At 62.4% G+C, this 20,967-nt stretch overlaps 2 protein-coding genes across 3 annotated transcripts; both read left to right on the forward strand.

The window, feature by feature from the left end:
• The first annotated feature begins 306 nt into the window (after nt 1-306).
• On the forward strand, nt 307-19,194 carry MSRB1 (methionine sulfoxide reductase B1). Of its 2 annotated transcripts, none has more exons than XM_042971619.1 (4): nt 307-435; nt 2,276-2,424; nt 2,738-2,852; nt 19,131-19,194. In XM_042971619.1, exons 1-4 carry the CDS (start codon nt 381-383, stop codon nt 19,136-19,138), a joined length of 327 nt encoding a protein of 108 aa, XP_042827553.1. In that variant the 5' UTR covers nt 307-380; the 3' UTR covers nt 19,139-19,194. The 2 variants fall into 2 exon arrangements, with proteins under 2 accessions (XP_042827553.1, XP_007098769.3); XM_007098707.2 differs by lacking the exon at nt 19,131-19,194 and adding an exon at nt 4,413-5,253 and having other exon boundaries at nt 308-435.
• On the forward strand, nt 13,898-19,928 carry HS3ST6 (heparan sulfate-glucosamine 3-sulfotransferase 6). The gene is made up of 2 exons (XM_042971618.1): nt 13,898-14,310; nt 19,131-19,928. Exons 1-2 carry the CDS (start codon nt 13,898-13,900, stop codon nt 19,744-19,746), a joined length of 1,029 nt encoding a protein of 342 aa, XP_042827552.1. The 3' UTR covers nt 19,747-19,928.
• Nucleotides 19,929-20,967: the final 1,039 nt, after the last annotated feature.

Genomic DNA, 20,967 nt, shown 5'->3' on the forward strand with positions numbered 1-20,967 from the left:
GGGCAGGACCCTTGCGGCGTGGCGCCGCTCCAAGCCGGCGCAGCTCAGCGGCGCCCCCTGGCGCTCGGGAGGGGCTGCCGAGCGCGGGCGTCGGGGACTCAGCTCCCTAGCCGTCCCCAGGAGCAGTCGGGGGCGGGGCCTGTGAGGAAACTGCTGAGGGCAGGTCCTCGCCCCAGGGAGAGATTGGTCCGCGGGAGGGGAGGGGCGGGACCTCCTACAGGGTCGTGATTGGTCCTCTTGGGGGCGGGGCCTCGACCCGTATCCGGGCAGTGATTGGGCCTTTGGAGGAGGGGCGGGCCCCGGGCGCCGGCTGGGGGGCAGTCGGCCAGTGGCCTCGGATCTGTCCGAGGAAGCGGTTGCCCCGCGGTACTGCCGGCGCCATGTCGTTCTGCAGCTTCTTTGGGGGCGAGGTTTTCCAGAACCACTTTGAGCCAGGTCTGTTCTGTGACCTCCTGGGAGGGCAGCGGGGAGGGGGCGCGTAGTAGAGTGGGCGTCGCTGCTCTCGGGTGGTGGTGGAACCCTTGAGCCCCGGGAAGGGCGGACCCCACCGGGGGCGAATGTGATCGCGCGGGGAGAAGCGCATGTGAGTAAAGGGGACCGCGGAGTAGGGGGGGTCTGGGGAGCCTGAAAAGTAGGGGTTCCTGAGGGGGAGAGGAGACACTAGAGTGAGGGCGTCGCTGACCTCGAGGAGTGCGTGAGCAAGGCCGTTTCTGGGAGGAATCCTTGGGGTCAGGGTACAGGGAGGGGTTGACGCCGGTGGAGGGATCCGGATTGGGAACTGGACTTCAGAGGGACACGATCGAGTATCTTGTCCTAGGGCATCCCCCTGATGATACCCCTGCCTTTTCCCCTCCCGGGTTCCTGGGATCCGCAAGGTAAGCTGGCAAGCACAGAGCGTTCCCTTTGGACCCAACGTGTCTTTCCGGGTGCCTCCCCCCATCTGCCCAGGGCCCTGGGTTTGGGTAACCAGGAGAGCCGCTGGGCAACCAAGTGCCAGTGAAGTTTGACCAGACAGCTGGAGTGGGGGTGGGGGTGTTTGGGACGTGGACAACCATCCCTCCAGGTCCCAGGCTTTGAGAGGCCCTGGGGTGTCCCCTTCTGGGCCGTGCTGTCTGGTAATGGCCTAATTTGGTAAAAACGTGCCCCACAGGCAAGACTAGGGCAGTGCACTGCCTCGGTGGGAACCTTTGGGTGTCAGCCCTCTAGGAGGCTGGGTGGTGACACTGGACATCTGTGGATGTCAGCTGTGGCACAGGACTCTCTAGGCAAAGCCCTCCACCGAGGCCGTCTGGAAGTAGGCCCCCAGTTGTCCTCAGGGGGCTCTGCCAGGCAGGAAGCTCCACTTCCACAGCAGCTGGGCATCCCCCTCTTGCTTCCTTCTCCAGTGGCTGGCAAAGGCTGTGTAATTCATGGACTCTGGGATAGGCTGTCCTCAGGCTGGGCACTGGGTGCGGGGTTCCCCTGTGGGGGGCCCCAAGCAGTTACCTGTTCCGCAGGTCGGTTTTGCAGCCTTTTTTTTCCCCCTCAAAGTGATCTTTTGGGGCTGGGTTAAAACCTGTTCTCTTCCCTGGGCTTCTGTCTTCCTGGGCCCTGCCCCCCCCCCCCCCCGCCCCGTCTGGCCTGGAGACCTGTTTGGTGGTTGGTGGGACCATTGTCTTCCCTTACAGAGAGCAGGCCGGTGGCTGGGTGTCCAGCTCAAGGCCTCCCTGGCATCAGGAATGGCCACTTGGGAAGGGAGGTGGGCTGGGGCCTGCTGGGGTGGGAGTGCTGTCTCCTCATCATACTGTCTGGGCTCCTTCCTGACTGCACACCCTCGAGCTGTGTTTTGCATCACTCAGGCACTGCAGCTCTAAAACGGAAAGGTCCTCTTACAAAACAAAACTGAAAAAGGGGCTCCTGGCTGGCTCAGTTGGTGGAGCATTGGCCCTTTAGGCTCGTGAGTTCAAGCCCCACATTGGGCATGGAGCCTACTTGAAAAAAAAAAAAAAAAGCAACCACAAAACTAAGCTAAACTGGAGGGTCTACATCACAGGACTGTGTATAAAGTTCAATGAGATAAGTGTGGGAAGTGGCTCTTCGTGGCACATGCTAAGGACCACTGAACGTGAGCTCAGTGGTGTGTTCCAGGCCTGGGAGTGGCAGGTGTCAGCGTGGATAGAATGTGCAGCCCACCCTGCAGACGGACGGTGCTGTGTTCTCGCCCCGAGGATTTGGGCACTCACCCCAGAGAGGCTGGAGCCAATGTGTCTGCCTTTGTCTTCCCTTCTGCCCCCAGGTGTCTATGTGTGTGCCAAGTGTGGCTACGAGCTCTTCTCCAGCCGCTCAAAGTATGCACACTCGTCCCCGTGGCCGGCCTTCACTGAGACCATTCATGCTGATAGTGTGGCCAAGCGTCCGGAGCACAATTCGCCTAAAGCCTTAAAGGTGGGTGGCCGCCCCAGGGGGTGGGGAGGGGTGTTGGCCAGGGAGAGCCCGAGGTGGCTGCTCCTTCTCTGCTTCCCCTACAGCTCTCAGGGCTTAGAGTCTGTCTGTGCCGGTCTTCTGGCCTCTGCCAACCTACCTGGGGACCCTGGGGTCCTGATGGAGACGGGGAAACAGGACTGCTTTCCTGTGCGGGCTCCGGGATGGAGGGCGACCTCTCCTGCCCACAGTTACTTTGGGAAATGGGTGGGGGGAGGACACCATCTCTGCCGGTGGCAGGGGGGCCATTGCTGCAGTTGTTTTGTGGTCTTTCCAGGTGTCCTGTGGCAGGTGTGGCAATGGGCTGGGACATGAGTTCCTGAACGATGGCCCCAAGCCGGGACAGTCCCGCTTCTGAATATTTAGCAGCTCGCTGAAGTTCATCCCGAGAGGTGAGCAGCTGGACACAGGCCTGTTGTACATTTCAGAGGCCCGGGGGTGGGGGACACACGGTTCTTGTCCACTCGCAGTGACGAAGCATCGGGACACCAAAGCACACTGCCCAGGAGCTGCGCAGGGCCACCCCAAAAAGGTGGCTGCAGGGCAAGGACAAGGGCAGATGTCCTGATGGGTCACGTGTGCCCCAAAAAGGGGCATCTAAGGGTGGATGTGGTGAAGGGTTTTCTGTGGGGGCCTGGACCTTCCCAGAGATTAGAGGGGGAGGCAAGGCCAGGCGGACGCTGAGGGCTGGACTGTGTGGCCACGGCCTTGCTCCTCAGCCTCTCTGAGCTGGCCTCCCGCTCTGCGTAGTGGGTGTGATCGCAGAGCCTCCTTCACGGGCTGTTTGAGGACAGCTGCGTTGATGTGATGCACCTGGGGCCTGGCACACGGTAAGCGCTCCCGTGTGTCCTCCTGTTGGCAGGTCTTCCTTTTTTTTTTTTTTTAGTGTTTAATTATTTTTGAGAGAGAGAGACACGCACACACAGCGTGTGAGCAGGGGAGGGGCAGAGAGAGAGGGAGACACAGAATCCAAAGCAGCTCCAGGCTCCGAGCTGACAGCACAGAGCCCGACGCGGGGCTCGAACTCACGGACCGCGAGATCACGACCTGAGCCGAGGTCGGAGGCTCAACTGACTGAGCCGCCCCAGCAGTGTTCTTATAACAGATTTCTCCACCCTCTGAAGGTGGAGTGTCCCTACAAAACCTTCCATGAGCCAGAAGCGTGTGCAGAGAGGAGTGCCTCCCAGTTCCCGGAAGTTCGCCTTGTGCCACTTCCTTGTTAGTAAAGCCCTTGTGCATCGGTAGCTGTTTTCAGTAACTGACAGAAATCCAGAGGAGTTTCACTTATGATACCTTATCGCTTAGGATTAAACCCGTTGCCTCATTCACGTAGATAACGCCTGTGTAACGCACGTGAAGCGTAAAAGCAAAGGGGCTCACGTCTTGGGAACGAGGGCCCCGGTGCTGGGGTTTGTTCGGCAGCCGTCTCTCCTCTGGGTTTTTATCTGGGCGCAGCGTCGCCTCTGGGCCCTGGCCCTCTTGCTCGCACAGGTTCTCACAAGTCAGCACGTCTGTCTGCACCGCCGGCCCCTCTGGACTCCTGCCCACACTTGGTAGCTCCAATCCCAGCTCCCCACTTGCCGCCAGCAGGGCCGTGGCCAGTCCCTAACCTCAGTTTGGTCCTCTGTAAAATGGGCTTGCTAACATCACATGCTGGCTGCTGTCCTGAGGGAGTGAGGCTAGGCGAGAGGGTCCGTAGGGCCGGCGATGGTAAGGTGTGACGTGATTTTGTCCTTTTGTAGTTACTGACCTTTGTCCCGTGGAGGAAGGAGAGACTGGGCTCTCCTGGAGGTGTCGGGGAACAAAATGGGGCACACAGGCTCCCCCAAGCCGGGCGCCCGGTGCTCCCAGCTGCCCTGCTCTGCAGGCTGGAGCGGGGCGCCTAGCTCGGGGAATGGTGTTTGGAGCATAATTTAGCAGTGATTTGTGTTTCTCTCCGTCCGTCCTTCTAGGCAAAGGAACTGCCTCTCAGGAGCCGTAGGCGGGCAGCACATACTTACTCTAGCCGGACACTGTGCTGTGGCCACTCTCCGGCCGTCCAACCTCGGAATTGGAACCCCAGACATCCAGACGGGGCGGGGAGGGGGGCTGGCTGAAGCGTCAGGATCTCGGCTCTGCACAGCTTCTCCTGAAGGCACTGCTCTGGCAGGATGGCCCACGCCCTGCTGCCCGGGGTGGGCCCGGAGGGCTGCGCTCACGTGGGAGTCTCAGGGAGGTGGGATGGAAGCCTAGCGGGTCTCTGCATGACGGTACAACCCCACCTTCTCTTCTCCGCAGCCCCCTGCCCCCTCCCCGTCTGTCTGGACTCACCCCCGGGGGACCCGATTCTGAGCCTGGCTCTGGCCCTCGCCGAAGCTCATTCCCATCTCCCCCAGGCTGGGCCGTGAGGCAGGGTGCGGAGGGAGGCAGCCCTCGCCGGCTGCTCCGGCCCTGGTCACTACATGATTCACTCTGGTCAAAGCCTTCCAGGCAGCCAGAGTGGTGATGATCTGTGACGGCTGGCGGGGCAGGCCGGGGGCCAGACTTCTGGTCTCCCAGTTACGAGAGGAGAGATCCTGAACCCGGTTTCACCACCTTGCCTCACTCGGGCTTAGGAAAGTGGCTGTTGCTCCATTTCCTGGATTGTGCAAGGCCGGGGCCCACAGCCCGCACCTTCCCGGGAAGCAGCGATTGTGCCTTCCTGTACCCGCTCTGAAGCCCTTGCTGTCCGGGAAGGTGGGTGATGCCGAAGCCCCCTCCCGTCTTAACTCCTGTCTCGAGTAATCAGGAGATCAGTAAACAAACGGAACACGGGCTCGCTGTCTGCGTTCACACCAGGGATGCGGGGACACGGCGCTTCACTTGTTCCACAAATATTTATGGAGTGGTGCTGCCTGCTGCTGGGGAGGCGGCGGTAAGACAGACAGACAGACAGACAGACAGACAGACAGATGGGCCTCCCTCCGGGCCTTCCCCTGTGTTTGGGGAGACAGGAAGTTCACATCAGATGACGATCAGGGCTGTGAATATGTACCCCAGAGGAAGGACGCTCGATTGTGTGTGTGGTGGCGGTGGGGGGGCGATAACCCTCCGGTTATTCCCCAGTTCCAAATGCATAATTGGAGCAGACGTACTCAGCAGCTGGGAGCATCCCCACGTTGCGAGGATTGGAGCCTGCAGGTGTGAGGACAAAAGGGCAAAGGTGGTGGATGAGGGATGAGGTTAGAATGGCTGGCGGGGTGGGCGGCGGGAAGGACGGCCAGTGATACTGCTGGTCTGTCTGGTCTGCTCATTCCTTGGGAATGGGACTCCGCCCCTTCCCTGATCCCCAGCCACAGGCTAGGGGTCCCTGCTCTGGCGGTGGCGGGGGGGGGGGGGGTCACTGGCCTGTGCAGGTGCTGCGGGCTCACTGTGTGACCTTGGGCAGAGCACTTAACCTTCCTCTGTGGAGCCCAGCCTGTCTCCTGGGTGGGGCTGTGGCGGCGGGTGTCGCAGCTGTGCGGGTTCTGAGTGTGTGTCACCCTGTGGGGTTAGATCTCTCAGACACCAGCTTGGTCACTGGGTCGTCTGTGCAGAGGGAGTTGTGCAATGGGAGGGGTCAGCGCTGACAAAAAGCACCAGGGAGGACCATGCTGAAGAACCCCATTCGGGAGAGTGGCAGCCTCCTTCTCTAGAAAACATCTCCGTCTCTGCCCTGCTGGGGGGCCAGTACTGACTGCACCTGCTAGAAAACTGCCTCCTGGGACTGCACAGGGTGTGCCCTTCACCCCACGACTTCAGTCCCATCTCTGCTGGACTTCTCCCTGCATGGACCCCTCTGTGTCCCTGGTTGGGGCTGTCCCAGTCACCTGGGATCATCATCGGCCCTGGGGCACTGCCTAGCACAGCCTGTGACCCATACACTCGGAGGCTAGCGGCCAGTCTTGGCCAAGGGCAAGCCCACGGTAGGTGAGCAGTGACTGAATGCTCAGTGTGTTTCTACAGGCAACATCACCCTGGTGGGGCAGGGCAGGAACAGGAGGCTTGGAGACGCGGGAGACTTGCCTCAGGCCTCAGGTTCTCTCTGCCCACACTGTCTCTTTCCTCTTTTCTATGCCCCAAACGAGGAACAGTGGCCCTGGGAACATGATGACCATCTTTTGAGCACAGTCTGAAAGCAGCAAGCATGTTGAAGGGGCCTAGCAGTGGGGAGGCAGCTAGCTGAGTGGTCAGAGGGAATCTCCAGGCCCAGGGCTAGGGCGGACCTCGGGCTTTGCTTACCTCTCCTGGCACCCCTGGCTCAGCAGGTACCTGAGTAAACTTGGCCTAGGACCAGGCTGGCCTCCTTCTGCAAATTGGGCGGATGTGTCCAGGACATGCCCCTGGGGCTGCCTCTCGGGGGCCAGATCTCCAGCAGGACAGGCTGGAGGGCCTGCTGGAGCCTGGGTGAGGCTGGTAGGGACGCTGTGAGGGACGGTACCTGACTGCCTGCACTCCACGGGCCCCATACAGGTTCACTGGGGGTGGGAAGGGCTGGAAGCAGGGTCCTTGGAGGGGTGGAGGAAGAAGGGTGGTCCCCTTTCATCAGGAGCCTGGAAAAGGATGGCTATGGGCAGGGCCTGTCTGCCAGGGGCTGGGGTGGGAGTGAGTTGTCTCTTGTGGAAACATAGATCCCCCCACCTCCTTCTTCTTGCTGGGTTACACCATAACCTTTGGCCTGCAGCCCTACTTCCTCCTGAGAAACAAAAGACTTTTTGAGAACCCAGCTCCCTCCCTCCCCCTCCAACGCCCCCTCCCTTGCCAAGTGGACCCTTGCAGACAAGTGTTCTGTTCAGGGGCAGACCGCTCCCCATGCTCTGTCAACACCAGTCAACAGCCGCCGGCAGGCCCGTGCACGCGGGGGCACCCAGGGCAAGGGAGGAAGTGGTATGTGTCTGGGATCCCGCTGATCCCCTGTAGGGGCCCGCGGCCCTGCTCAGGAGACGCTGGCAGGGTGCGTGAGTGACCCAACCGTGCTTCGGACTTGTGCTCACTCACGGCTTTCGTTTTCTCTGGGTGACAAGTGCCAGGGAGAGCCGTGACCTTGGTGGGGGTGCGGCCGATTCGTAGGTCCCAGGAACCCTGTGACTCCGTGCACGAATGTGGGCTGGTCAGGCAAGTGGGAGGGGGCGCCCAGAGAGGACGGTGGAGGTCACCGCCAAGCCAGCGTCCGGGTCCCCACCCTCATACGAGGTCCTGGTAGGGGACGTAACGCGATGAACCCCTTCGGAGGCCACCAGTTAGCGAGCGGCGCAGGGACTGTGTGCAGCACCCACGGGCAGGGGGCGAGCTCGGTCCGCGCTGCGCGTGCGCCAGGGCCGGTCTGAGAGGCCCTGCAGTTCCCCGAGGCGCCGCCAGGGGCGCAGCAGCGGCACCTCCGACGGCGAGGGCTGATCCAGCCCCCTCCAGGGACCCCGTGACCCAGCGGTGCTCAGTGGTGAGGGTCGGCGTCCTCCAGCCCGCTCGGCCACGCCGGCCCAGCCTGCCAGTACCCGGAACACAGGTAACTGAGGCCTCCTGGCGTCCGACGGTGCGAGGGCCGGCGGTGTAGGGGCCCCATTTGGTAGGCTTCGCGAAAGTGACCTGTTGCTCCCAGCCCCTTCTCCAGGGCAGCCCCGCGGGACCCCCCTGCTCCCGATGCCCCTGCCTCTTCAGCCTGCGGCCCTTCAGCATCCTCAAGTTGCTCCTGCTGCCATCCTGGCCCACCTGGGGCACCAGGTTCTGAGGGCACCACCTTCTCGCGTCTGTGCCCACTTCTCTCCGCAATGGTGACAGCTCCTAGCTAGCCTCCCCCAACCCGTGTGATCTCTGCAAAAAAAAAAAAAAAAAAAGACCAGAAACTTCCCTCTGTGGTTCCTGCAGGCTCTGCTGGCTCTGGTCCCACAGATCCCGTGTCCCCAGCCACCTTTCCACTCCGTGAATGAGAGTAGTGTTATTTACCGCAGCTCCCGGGCTCCTGTTAACCGCACCCCTTGCACGCAGACCCTCGCACCTAGGCCTCTAGGCCAGCCAGACTCCACTCTGAAACATGCCCCCGTGTTCCCGCCTTCTATACTTTGCTGTTCCTTCTTTCTCACCCCCTCCCCATGTGCCGGAATCCTTCTAGAAGCCTCTCCCAGTGGCTCTGCCCAGTGGCTCTCTCCTGCCCCCACGCTGCGGGGGCCCCGGGCTGGTCTCCTATATGTGTGCACAGACCGGGTCCCTGCGGTCCCCGCTTACAGGCCTCAGCTCACCCCAGGTCAGAGAGCTCCTTCAAGTCAGTGTCCACGGTGCGCTCATCGTGTTCCCTCCCCCACGCTGAGCCCCATGGGAGAGTGCACGGAGAAGCGGCCGAGGAGTGTATGTCAAATTGCACTGCCTTCTGCTCACTCTGTAGGGGTGAGCGAGCCAAGCCGCACATCTGTGTGAGCGTGTCTGCGGTCTGGGAGATGCAGGGACCCCGGGACCACCTGTCACCTTACCCCAGCCCTAGGGTTCTGCTTACAGCAGCTCAGGGGCAGGAAGCACAGAGAAGATGGGGGGGTGGGGTCGGGGGTGGGTGGGAGGAAGGACTAAGGGTTACCTGCAGATAGGCTCCCTCCACCCCTACCCCTCACTGCCCCCCAAGGCCTGTATGCGGGCATAATTTGTTCCTCGTAAAATCACAGAGATTATCCATGCTTCAGAACCTGGGGGAACAGGAGCCCACAGGAGCCAGGGCCCTCGGTGCCCTGCACCCCCACTGTGCAGCCTGCCTGCTGCCCTGGGCTGCCCCCTCCACCTCTGACTCCGGTGGCTTTTTGTTCCCTTAGTCTAGACACTGGGTTTTTGCTGGGCCCCCATCTCTGAGCCGGGAACTCCTGGTGTGTGTCTGGAAGTAGGGGGGGGAGGGCAGAGAGGCTGGAGTCAGGGGGAGACAGCAATGGCTGGTAAAGGTGACATGGGCAGAGTCACTGTTCTCTGAAGAGGAGGTGGAGGTCAATCTTCAAGGTCCTCTAGCGGGAGCAGGAAAGCCTGCGGCTTAGGGAGGGGGCAGATGGGAAAGGGGAGGAGTTTGAGGCACCGGTCCCAAGATGCTCTGCCCTGGCATCTGGGTTCTGACTCTCCCTTGAAGGCCAAGTGCAACAAGCCCGGCTGTCTGTCCGGCCAACTGTGGTGATGGGGTGCTTCCCCTGGAAATGAGGGGTTGGGGGGGGCGGCTGTCTGTGGGTGTCCTGTCCACTGGCCAGGCTGGACTTGCTTCCGGGTGGCGCGTGGGGAGATGCAGGCTGGGGACCGGTGGGCGAGCCTCTGAACCCCCAATCGTGCACACACATACACCCCACAAGCCCGCAGGGTCCTGTGCGTCTGCGGAGCTTGGGGTTCCTTAGCCTGTGTCAGATTCCTGGCTTCCAAGAAGGTGCTCACAGCCACCTTCTGGCCCATGGGGGGCCCCGCCAGGGCACAGTGCCCTGCTGTGGGGCCATTAGATGATGCCCAGCCCTCCCCATGCGGCTGGGGGGCTTCTAGGTCCAGAGGCCTAGCTCGGGGCTGTGAAGCTGGAGGTCGTGGGGATGGTGTGGGGGCAGAAACAGCCTTGTTTCCTTTTCTTTCTTTTTTTTTTTTTTTTAATGTTTATTTATTTTGAGAGGGAGCGAGAGCGAGAGCCCAAGCAGGGGAGGGGCAGAGCGAAATAGAGACCGAGAATCTCACGCAGGTTAAGGGAACAGAGACAGAGAATCTCCCGGTCAAGGGAGCCTTTTCATGTGTCCCTCCGGACCCTGGGAATCTTGTCTGCCCTGGCAAACCCTTCTGTGCCACGTTGCCCCAGGCGGAGCTGGTCACCAGGAACACGGCCCTGGGTTCTGGCCAGCCAGGCCCCCGAAAGTCTTTCCTCTCCAGTCTCGTCCAAGAAGGATGAATAGTGAGTACGCTGTCCCATGCCCACTGCCACCTCACCACAAAGAGCTTAGGAGCTCGACACCCAGAGGGATGGGGCCAGTGTCCGCGTTGTTTGATAAAGTAGGAAAGTGAGGTTCAGAGAGACTTGACGCCTTACCTGCCAAGGTCACCTGCTAGGAGGGGGCAGGGGCTCCTGCCCCACCTCGTTGCCTACCAGGGTGAACTGGGAACAGTGGAGCCCGGGGGTGGGTGGGCTCGGTGGGTAGACATCTCTGAGGGGTCCCTCTCCAGGAGAAAACCGCATCCTCTCTGTGCGCAGGCAAATCCGGCATCTGAAGCGGAACAACCCCACACAAATCAAGGACAGCTGGGCCTGCCCTCGGCCGCAGCCCCCTCCTCTCGGCCCCCCTCGCAGGCTCCAGGACCCCCGCAGACTGCGGGAGTCGGGCGAGGGGGTAAGGGTGTGGTTCTAGCGAAGGGAGTTCTGGAAGCCCCGCATGTGTGAAATCTCCCCCAGCTGTCCCCCGTGGAGGGAGGAACCGCACGGTGTTAGGGATCACTTTCCAGAGTGGGGCAGCTGCTGACGCACCCTGCTTGTGGGGGCCCACGCTGGGGGTGCCCGCCCTGGGGAGGGGACAGTCTGCGAAAGAGGAAGAGAGGAGCCCGGGGGCGGGGCACACACATAGACTCCGTCACTCACACACTCTCTCACTCACAGCCAGGCCACTCAGTCACTCGACAGACATTCATGAGTGCTCACCGTGGTCAAGACTGACCCCGTCCCTTCCCTTGCCGCGCTCACGGGGAGGTGGAGACAGATGGGGACCAAAATCACCCACCGAGGGAGTAATTACAGTCAGTGGAGGGGACTCAGATATAGCTGGGCAGCTGGGTCATGGGTCTGTGAGGCCAGGCTGGGCCTTCCTCTTGCCATGACCTCGCTCCCCAGGCCTCTTCCCTGGACTCGCCCCTGTGTCCCCCTCTGCTCTGACCTTCCCTGTCATCTCCTCCAGGGACGGTGTTTACTAGCAGGCCGCAGCTCGGGCCACTCTTCCCCAGTGCTGCCTCCTCCCGGCCAGCGAGCACACCAGACCTGACTACCTCAATGTCTGATGGTTGGCCTAAGGAGGATGGACAGACGGACCTCTGCCTGGCCATCCTGCCTGGGCAGGGGGTCCAGTCTAGACAAGGGGGGATTGAGCCACGTTGGACCCTGAAGGCCAAGGGGCCCTCCCGGGAGATCCAGCTGGCAGAGAAGCTGGCTGATGCATTTCTTCTTTGCAGTGGAGGTGACACCGGACAGGGCGGGAGGTGAGCAAGCCTCTCAGGGTGCAGGGACAGCTACAGGACCGATGCTCCCATGGCCTGGTTTCTTTCGACTCACTTCCTGCCATGTGGCTCAGAGCGGGGGATCCACTGTGTCTAGACCACACAGAGAGGTGCCAGTGGAGAGCTGGGGCTGGACCCTGATGGCAAGGTAGGGCGGAGGCAGATCGGAGGGGCCACTCCGACATCCTGGGCAGGAGGGAAGGCGGCAACCCCCATGTGTGAGGAGGCTTGCCTGACCATCACTTCCTCCAGAAAGCCTTCCCTGACCTCTTCCTCCATTCACATCCTTCCACTAGCTGGCCATCGTCAAGTGCCTATTTGGTGCCAGTCTCTGTTAGGTGCTAGGGACCCCCCGGTGAGCAAATGTCCCAAGGCTGCCTTCCTGGGTGTCCCCAGATTTGCCCCCACCTGTCACTTGATGGATGGTGGCTGGAGGGAGGGGCTCAGCTAGGAAATTATCCTTGTCCCCGGACTCCATTCCCCAGCCCCCAGCATGTCCTGCTGTCGTTGATAAGTTGCTTCTGGAAAATCCTCAAGCAGGTGTGTGTGTCAGGGGTTGGGGGGCTGAGGAAAAGCCATTCTCAGTAGGAGGAACAGCATGAGCCAAGGCTGGGAGGAGGAAGCCACTCTCCCTGTGCCAGGGCCGGGAGACGGAGGGGCCGCCAGGGTCGAATGCTGGAATTGAGCCCTGAGAGGGGCCTGCTGAGACTGAGTGGGTGCTCCAGGTGGAGCAGGGCCCCACCCAGGACAGGTCTAAGGAGAACCAGTCTGTCTGGAACAGATCCCCTTTTAAGCTAGACCAGAAGAAGAACTTCCTGTGACCCTGTGTGTATCAACATGCACCCCAGACAGTACTGTGCCAACGACCCGCCTACAGGGCTCCTGGCTGAGTCTTGTCCTGACAAGCAGGTGCAGGCCTGTGTCTGGGATCCGGGCTGGGGCCCTGATCAGCGGCCTTCATGCCACTGGCTCTGCAGAGCCCCCTTAGTTCAGGGCTGCCTCTAGGTGGGAGACCTGGAAATGCCTGTGGGTCACAGAGGCCCCTGGCCTTTGGAGAGGCCCCAGGTTTCTGGGACTTGCCCAGATGCCATTGGTCCCAGGAACAAGCAGAACCCAGGGCAGTGGCCTCTGAGCAGCTAGTGAGAGGTCGGCCTCTCCTAGGAGCCCATGCCCATGGGGCACCAAGCTTCAGTGAGGAAGCCCTGGGCAGAGACATAGAGACGACACCGTTCCTTTTCCGTCTCTCCCTGGGACTGTTGCTCCCGGAGCCCTTTCCTTCTCTGTTTTCCTTGTGCTGTGTGGGGGGTTCAGTGAACCCGGGGCTGCATAAACTCCCCACAGAGTGTCCAGCGCCCAGCAGGTCCCGTAACTGTGAGTGGCCCCTGGCCCCTGAATGTCACTGCACCTCAGCAGGAGCTCCTAAGATAGAACCCGGGCTCCTCCTTCCGGTCTCCCGTCCCACCTCTCCAGAATCTTCTCATCTACAAGAGCCACGTTGCCAGCATTAGAGATGGGTCCCTGACATCCCAGGGCAACGCCAGGTGGACTGGGCTGCAGAGACAGACGGTGTGACATGGTAGAAAGGGTCAGGACACAGATCTGAATGGGGCTTGGGACAGACGCCTGTCCTCCCTGAGCCTGCTTCCCAGGACCCTAAAATGGTAATCGTATTGGACAACCGTCTCCGGCCGCCAGGGTTGGGACCCTGATGAATGGCAAGCCAACTGTCAGGAAAGCGCGCCCCATTCTCCCCTCAGACTTCCCTCAACATTCCCGGGAAGGCCTCGGCGCAGTGGGGCCCGGGTCCACACTCACCCGCGCACCTGCTGCTACTACGCCCTTGTCCGGAGGGACTGGGATCCGCCTTCTAAGAGCCGGTCCTTCATCTCAGTCCTGTCACTGCCCTGAGACCCGACCCGTCGCCGCAGCATCCAGGAGCGCAATGGTGATGACCCCGAAGCCTCGCAGGCTGGAGCCCAGGTCTCCAAGAGGGCGCGACAGGTAACCTCTGCGGCTCCAAATCACGCCTCAGCCTCGGCGGGCGCCTGCGAGTCCCGGGCCCGGGAGTGGTCCAGGGGGCGGGGCCTCCGGGCTGGGCGGGGCCTCCGGGTCCCGCCCCGCGGCGCCTTCGAGCCTGCCGAGTGGCGGGGCGCAGAGCAGAAGCCCGGCGCGGGCTGGCTGAGCGCGGCGCGGGCCGGGATGCGCTCGCTCCTGTAGCCCGCGTTCCACCGTCTGGGCGCAGCACCACCCCATGGCAGGTAGCGGCGGCCTGGGCGGCGGGGCCGGGGGCGGCCAGGGCGCGGGGGCCGGGCAGGGGGCCGCGCTGCGGGGGCCGCGTGCGCCGCTGCTTCTCGCCGCGCTGGTGCTCGGCGCCTACTGCCTCTGCGCCCTCCCCGGCCGCTACCCGCCGGCCGCCCGCGCTCCGGTGCCGGCGCCCGCTCCCGCTGAGCCGCTCCGTGCCGTCGGCCCCCGGGGGGCGCCGGGCCTGCCTGTGGCCAGCGGCCCGGGACGCCGGCGCTTCCCGCAGGCGCTCATCGTGGGCGTGAAGAAGGGCGGCACGCGCGCCCTGCTGGAGTTCCTGCGGCTGCACCCCGACGTCCGCGCGCTCGGCTCTGAGCCCCACTTCTTCGACAGGTGCTACGAGCGCGGCCTCGCCTGGTACCGGTGAGCGCCCTGGCGGGTGCCTTCCAACAACAGGGGGACGCGCCCCTGGGGGTCTCACTGGGGGCGCGGGGCGGGGGCAGGTGTCCGGAATCCGGGCTGAGACCAGCCTGCGTGTGTGTGGGGGGGGGGGGGCGAAGCTTGACCCCGCGGACGCGGGCCCCCCAGCATTGGGTTTTACGGAAAGGAGGAGCGGTCACTGGCCGGGGGCTCCCAGAAACTTTGAAACTCCAGGGGAAACCCTGGTTCAGGGCTGCTGAGGGGTCCCCGCAAGAGTGGCGGGGAGGAGTTTCAATCCTACACCAGTAGTTTGAAGCTAGTGGGGTTTGAGGGGCATAAGAAATGCTTTATGCTTATCCGCGCTTCCCCACTGGATCACCCTGGGAGAGCATGTCTGACCTCCCGCCAATCACCCCAAGAGTTTTCCCTGTAGCCTCCTAGAGAGCGTCTGTTTCCTCCCCCAGAACCCCAGTCCCGAGAAGAGGAGTCCTTCTCTGTGGTCCTGGGGGTCCGGAGAGAGTCATGGCTTTACTTAGGAGGAAGGGGTGGGGATTGGGGCCCCAGCCTCGCTCAAGGGGCTCTGTAGCTGTCCCGCTGCCTGTCTGGCTGGCCTTGGGGTGCTGTGGTAGAATGTGGGGGAGCACCCCCACTCCGGCCCCCGCTGAGGCAGCGAGCATGAGGCCCTGCCCTCTGCCTCCTTCGACCGTGCACAAGCCTGCCTGTCCCTTCCTGCGGGGAAGCGAGGGCTTACAGATGGAGAGTGAGTCACCCCACTCCCCGCAGCTTTCACCTCATCCCCAAACTATGGGGCAGAGAGGACCCAGCGCAAGGTCACCTGGTGAATTAATGGGGAGTGGGGGGTGGCAGGACCCGGGCTTTTGACTTTCAGATGTACCAGTTTCCTCTTCCCAGATACCAACCCCCCACCACCCCTTCCCCTTTGTTATCTTTGCATTTTGCATTGAAACCACTCACGGGTTTGGAGGGGCCCCATTGAGAACGGGGGTCCCGGTTCCTGAGCTCTGAAGGATTACTGCTGTCGAGGGTCTTAGGGAAGCCAGATGGTGAGGGAAAAGTGAGTCTATCCTTGGACCCAGTTGGCTGAATCCCCCAGCATGCCTGGTGCTCAGGGAGAGATGCTACCCCACTCTGACGGTGCTGCAGCATCCAAAAGCATCCCTAATCCCGGGATGCTGTTGATGCTGTTGCCCTGCAGAGGGAGAGGAAGAGGAGGAGGAGAGAAGGAGGGGGAGGAGGAGGGAAGGAGGGGAGGGGACAGGAAGGAGGGTGGAGGACACACTGTTAGCTATAGCAGACTTCAGAGCCCATCACTGACCCCATGAGCTGTAACTACAAGGAGCTGTGGGGAGGCACCGGGCTGGACTAAGGAGGGGCTGCTGCAGAGGCTGGTCTCAAAGAGCCTGGGGTCCGGGGGGGCTGTGCAGGCCCTCCCTGGGTGCATGCTCCCGCTCTGGAGAGGACGAGGCATCTGAGAGGCAGGGGGCAGATTCTCAGCTCTGGGTAGGGAGCTCCTGGGACACTGGGGTGCCCGGCGTGGGGCCTGGGGGATTCCGGAGCATGTTTGGTGGAGAAGAGACTTTGTCCTTCCTCCTTTTTAGCGCCACCTCCCCTGGGGGGAGGGGCGGATACAGAGGAGGCAGAGGGTCAGGTTCCAGTGGCCTCCAGGAACCCAGAGTTGTCAGGGCTGGCGAGCACTGACCCCTCTGGCCAATGCAGGCTGGCTGAGCTTCTGAGGTACGTGTGTCCAAGTGCCCTCAAAAGGGCTGTGGCTGTGTAGTGACATGTGTGGAGGTGGGCTTGGTATTCCCCCCGGTGGCCCTGTGCCTCTGGACCTGTCTCTCCTTTCAACCGGCTGTGAGGATGCACTGAGCCTCTGAAAATGCCCACCCGCCTCAGTTTCCCCCAGTGCAAAGACGTCGGCCAGCCCCTGGGCGTGGTCTGGCCGTGTTATCTGCTCTCGGGACCCTGATTTTGACCTCCAGCGAGCGCAGAGCCCTGTTCTGGGTGGGGAGTCGGGGCAGTGTGTAGAGGAGGAGCAGCTAGTGCCCCCAGTTGAATTTTTGGGACCCCCCCCTCCCTCCTTGCTCACGGGGCTGTGACCAATCTCATTCCGGGCAGTGACTTTGGTCCTTCCCATGGACTGGGCAGGTAGGACCTGCTCAAAGTTGATTTTGGCCCAACCGTCCCCTCTCCTTGGGCTCTAGGAAGTTCATCTCTCAGGCTCCTGAGGGTCCTCTATCTTGGGGACTGCGACCTTCAAGGGCGCCCAAACTCAGCATTTGTTCCTTTATTCACTCACTCTGTTTGGCAGGTGCTGAAGTCACACAAACCCTTCCAAGTCTCAGTTCAGGGAGGAGTGCCCTATCTAGGGGCAAGTGGGGGCTATACTTTGACCACAGTGTTTTGGAAAAGCGAGAGGAGAGGGGGAGGGGTGCAGGGGTGGGGGACACCCCCCCCCTCGGTCCTGGGGCCCAAGCAGGAGCAGTGAAGGAGGGGTGTGAGTATGTGGGGGGAGGGACCCCGGCTTCTCTGGGACTTATCTGTCCCTGCTCACCCGGAGACAGAGACCCCTGTGGCAGGGCACTCAATGCCCCCATGCCCCCAGCACTGCAGGGTTCCACCTGGAACTGGAACTGGTTTCTGCTGGGTCCCAGGCAGGCTGGATGGGGCCCAGGAGAGGTGTGGGACACGGAGCGAGGCCCAGACAGAGGAGGGAGAGTCGCCCAGGGCTGGATTGAAGCCGCAGGGAAATGCAGACCAGATGAGCTGTGGGGGTGGTGCGTGTGTGTGTGTGTGTGTGTGTGTGTGTATGTGTGTGTGGGGGGGTGTCCATAGAACAGCTTGTCAGATGTTTGCTGTGTGGGGGTCAGTATCTTGCTCCTCGTATCCTCCTCGGTCTCTGCCACCCCACAAAAGCCCCCATCCCTACCCTACTCCGAGCTCTGGCTAGGCCTGGGGAGAGTAATTGATCCCAAAGATCTTGGAGCTCAAAGCCAGTTTGCGGCAGGAGTGGGCCAGTAAAGTCTGCACCGCCCACCCCCCCCATCTCCACCCCTCCCCGTGGCGGTCTGGAGGCGCGGCTCTGCTTCTGCTCCTCTAACTTCCTTGGGGAGAAAGGTGCTGATGTCAAAGCTGGGTGGGGGGAGTTCCCTGAGCCGTCGGGGTGGGTTCCTTCCCTGAGAAGGACAATGAAAGGAGGTGTGGTGACTTCTGATGCTGTGTGGCACTGCGTCTCTTTGTGGGTGTCAGCAGTGAGGCCCAGTGCAGGGACACCCACCCCTCATTATGAGTTCCCTCTCATGGAAAGGGACCCCTGTTGCCGTGGGCCTCAGCCCTTGGCGTTGTCACCACCCGAGGTCTCCTTGAACTTGTCCCTTTGAACGGGGAGGACCGGGGTCTGCTCCTCCCTGGGTTCCCAGCTGCAGGAGGCAGGCCGCGAGGTGCAGGGGCTCTGGCAGCGGCAGGTGCAGGGCAGGGCTGCGGACTAACGTCCACCCTGGTACTTCCTGCTTCCTCTCGGAGCCTCGGTGTGCCTGCCTATGAAATGGGGCAGTGAGCAGCTCACAGAGATGGGAGAAGCAGACTTGTCCCCATGACCTCCCAGACCGGCTCTGCCCAGGGCCTTGTTCTGAGCGAGTGGGGAGGCTCCCATAGCTAGCAGCCCATTCAGCCCACCGGACGCCCCTGGGCCCCCGAGGTGGAGTCAGGGAGCCGGTGGCATGTCCCGGACTCACACGTGCGCACCCCCCATCCCACCACCAGCACCCTCCAAGCTAAGCGCCCCGGCTCGTGGGTCTGTGCACCTGTGTGCCCACCTGTCCTGGGTGTTTTGGGGTTTTGAGCAGGAAGAAGAGACTCCCAGGGGCTTGAGACCCTGGAACCTGCAACCTGAACCCCACCTTCCTGGCTGGTGCCAGTCGTGGGGGGGCTGTCAGAGGGGCAGGAGGACGGGAGGCAGGGCTAGCTGGGCGGAGGCCTCCCCTCCCTCTGCCTCTCACAGATCCCGGGAGCCTCTGCCTCTGTTGACCTAGTTCCCAGCCCTCCTCGGAGCTGTTTGCTCAGCTGGCCAGGCCGCGCCCTGCCCACCGCACACTGTGCTACCTGGCTGGCAGGCGTGGCTGTGGGGCACTGGTTCAGGACGGGCTTCCCCAGGCTTGGCGTGGTCAGGGCCCGACTCCCCAGAACCTTGGGATGGGGTCCGTGCTCCCCTCCCCTGGTCAGCTGCAGCCTTGCACGTTGGGGTCCAAGCCAGGTCTGGGAGGCCCAGGCGGCTGGGGTCTTGGGACGGGTCCTCAACCACCGCTAGTGGCTTTTGGTATTCTGGTCCATTCTGATGTGTGTGGCCCAGGTCAGCAGGGCTGTCATCAGAGGTGGGAGAAGGCTGTGCAGGGGAGGGAACGAGAGGGGATATTTGTCAACAATTAATGGCCTAATTTAAGGGATGCCATCAGCCCCTTGCTGTGTGTGACGGGAGGTAATTACGGGGCAGGGGCCTGCGGGGGGGGGGGCGGGGGGGCTGGTTCAGCCGTGTGGGCAGCAGGTCCAGGCCGCTGGCCTCACGAGGACGGGGTCTGGCGTGGGCACGGTCCGGCTCTGGGAGGGAGGTGGGTAGCCTGGCAGGACAGGCCCCTCGGTGCACCGCCTCACAGCCTATATCTGGCCACCCAAGCACCTAGGGTGGGTGGGTCTGGTGGGGAAGGCTTGCCTGCCCTGGAGGCTTCCTGGAGGAAGGGGAGGTCAGCCCTGGCTCCCTGGGGGGTCAGTCCCCACCCTCACCTCCCTCTGCTCCCACCGCCCCACAGGAGCCTGATGCCACGCACCCTGGACGGGCAGATCACCCTGGAGAAGACCCCTAGCTACTTCGTGACTCGGGAGGCCCCCGGCCGCATCCACGGCATGTCCCCGGACACGAAGCTGATCGTGGTGGTGCGGAACCCTGTGACACGGGCCATCTCCGACTACGCCCAGACGCTCTCCAAGACCCCGGGCCTGCCCAGTTTCCGTGCCCTGGCCTTCCGCCACGGCCTGGGCCCCGTGGACACGGCCTGGAGCGCCGTACGCATCGGCCTGTACGCCCAGCACCTGACCAACTGGCTGCGGCTCTTTCCCCTGTCCCGCTTCCTATTCGTCAGCGGGGAGCGCCTGGTCAGCGACCCGGCCGGGGAGGTGGGCCGCGTGCAGGACTTCCTGGGCCTCAAACGCGTGGTCACGGACAAGCACTTCTACTTCAACGCCACCAAGGGCTTCCCCTGCCTCAAGAAGGCCCAGGGGGGCAGCCGCCCCCGCTGCCTGGGCAAATCCAAGGGCCGGCCCCACCCCCGCGTGCCCGAGGCTGTGGTACGGCGCCTGCGGGACTTCTACCGGCCCTTCAACCGCAGGTTTTACCAGATGACCGGCCAGGACTTTGGCTGGGACTGAGGAGGACGGGCCAGCCCGTGCCCGGCCCGGGGACCCTCGCTCACCTTAATTTATGCCGGCCGCCGGGCCGTGGAGCCTGCAGACAGATGATGGGTAGGGAAAAGTATTTAAGGAATAAAGCCTGGGTCTGTGTTCTTCCACATAATCTGGAAGGTGGCCAGACGGAGGCTGGAGGTGCCACCGCCCAGGGAAACGCTAACCATACCACCTGTCTCTACAGGGCACTGTTCGTATGCCCAGAGTGGTCCAAAACCCAATCCGTAGACATCCCTTGGGGTGGGCAGTGAGCTTGGCCACATGTCACACAGGAGCAACTGAGGCTCAGAGAGGTTTAGGGCCTGCCCAGTGACGCACAGCTCAGACTCTGGAGGCCCTCCTGTCCGCCCTGGGATGCTGAGCTATGCTGGAATGTTGTCCCCGTGCGGCAGATGAGGAAACCGAGGCTCCAGGTTGCCCACGTGAGGGCTGGGGTGGGGATGAAAGTTGGATCTGGCCAACTCAGGGCTGCACCCATGACTGCGGCTGATTTCGTGTCTTAGTGCCCATTGGATGCTCCCTCCTGGGAATCTGGTGAGGTTGCCTTACACGGAGAGTGACGTGAGGAGCAGCAGCGGGGTATTGGTTTTAAGCATCCCCAAGCCCCTGGGGACAGTGTGGCACCACCCACCACAGGCCACACCCATGCTGCCACTCCCACCCTCCAGACCCTGCCCGCTTGGGGGGACTTGCCCTCTCAGTGGGTTCCACCCACTCCCCCAGGCCCTGGATGCCCCAGTTCTGCTGTGTTCCAGGAAGGGCTCCCGCCCTTGGGGGATGGGCAGAGGTGAATGCCCATCTGGGGCCCAGCTGCCTGCTCAGATCCTGACTTAGGCCGGGCTCGGGTGGGCTAGGCTGCCCTATCCACCCCTCTGCCCCTGGGAAGGTGGGGGCCCCTTCCTAATGACTGCCACCTGCTCCTGGCCACAGTGTTGCTTGCCAGGTGCCCACAAACCGCCCTGACAATGACCTCCGGGGACCCTTGGAACCAAGCCTGGCATGCCCCGGCTGTGCTGGGTCCTCACAGGACCTGGCTGCGTCCTCTGCGCCCCAGGCCTTGGGCCCATATCAAATCTTCAGCCCTGCTTGTGGCCTTTCCAGCTCTGGGCTAGTTGGAGTAGCTGCCCGTCCTGGGCCCCGGGGTGGAAACGAGGGAGGATTTCCAGGGGAGTGACCGCTTACCTT

Source organism: Panthera tigris, chromosome E3 (assembly GCF_018350195.1).
Source record: "Panthera tigris isolate Pti1 chromosome E3, P.tigris_Pti1_mat1.1, whole genome shotgun sequence".
In the NCBI taxonomy this organism is placed as follows: domain Eukaryota; kingdom Metazoa; phylum Chordata; class Mammalia; order Carnivora; family Felidae; genus Panthera; species Panthera tigris.

Coding starts and splice junctions, on each gene's coding strand:
- HS3ST6 (XM_042971618.1), top strand. CDS start 13,898: ATGGCAGGTAGCGGCGGCCTGGGCGGCGGGGCCGGGGGCGGCCAGGGC. Junction 14,311..19,130: donor CGCGGCCTCGCCTGGTACCG/GTGAGCGCCCTG, acceptor ACCGCCCCACAG/GAGCCTGATGCCACGCACCC.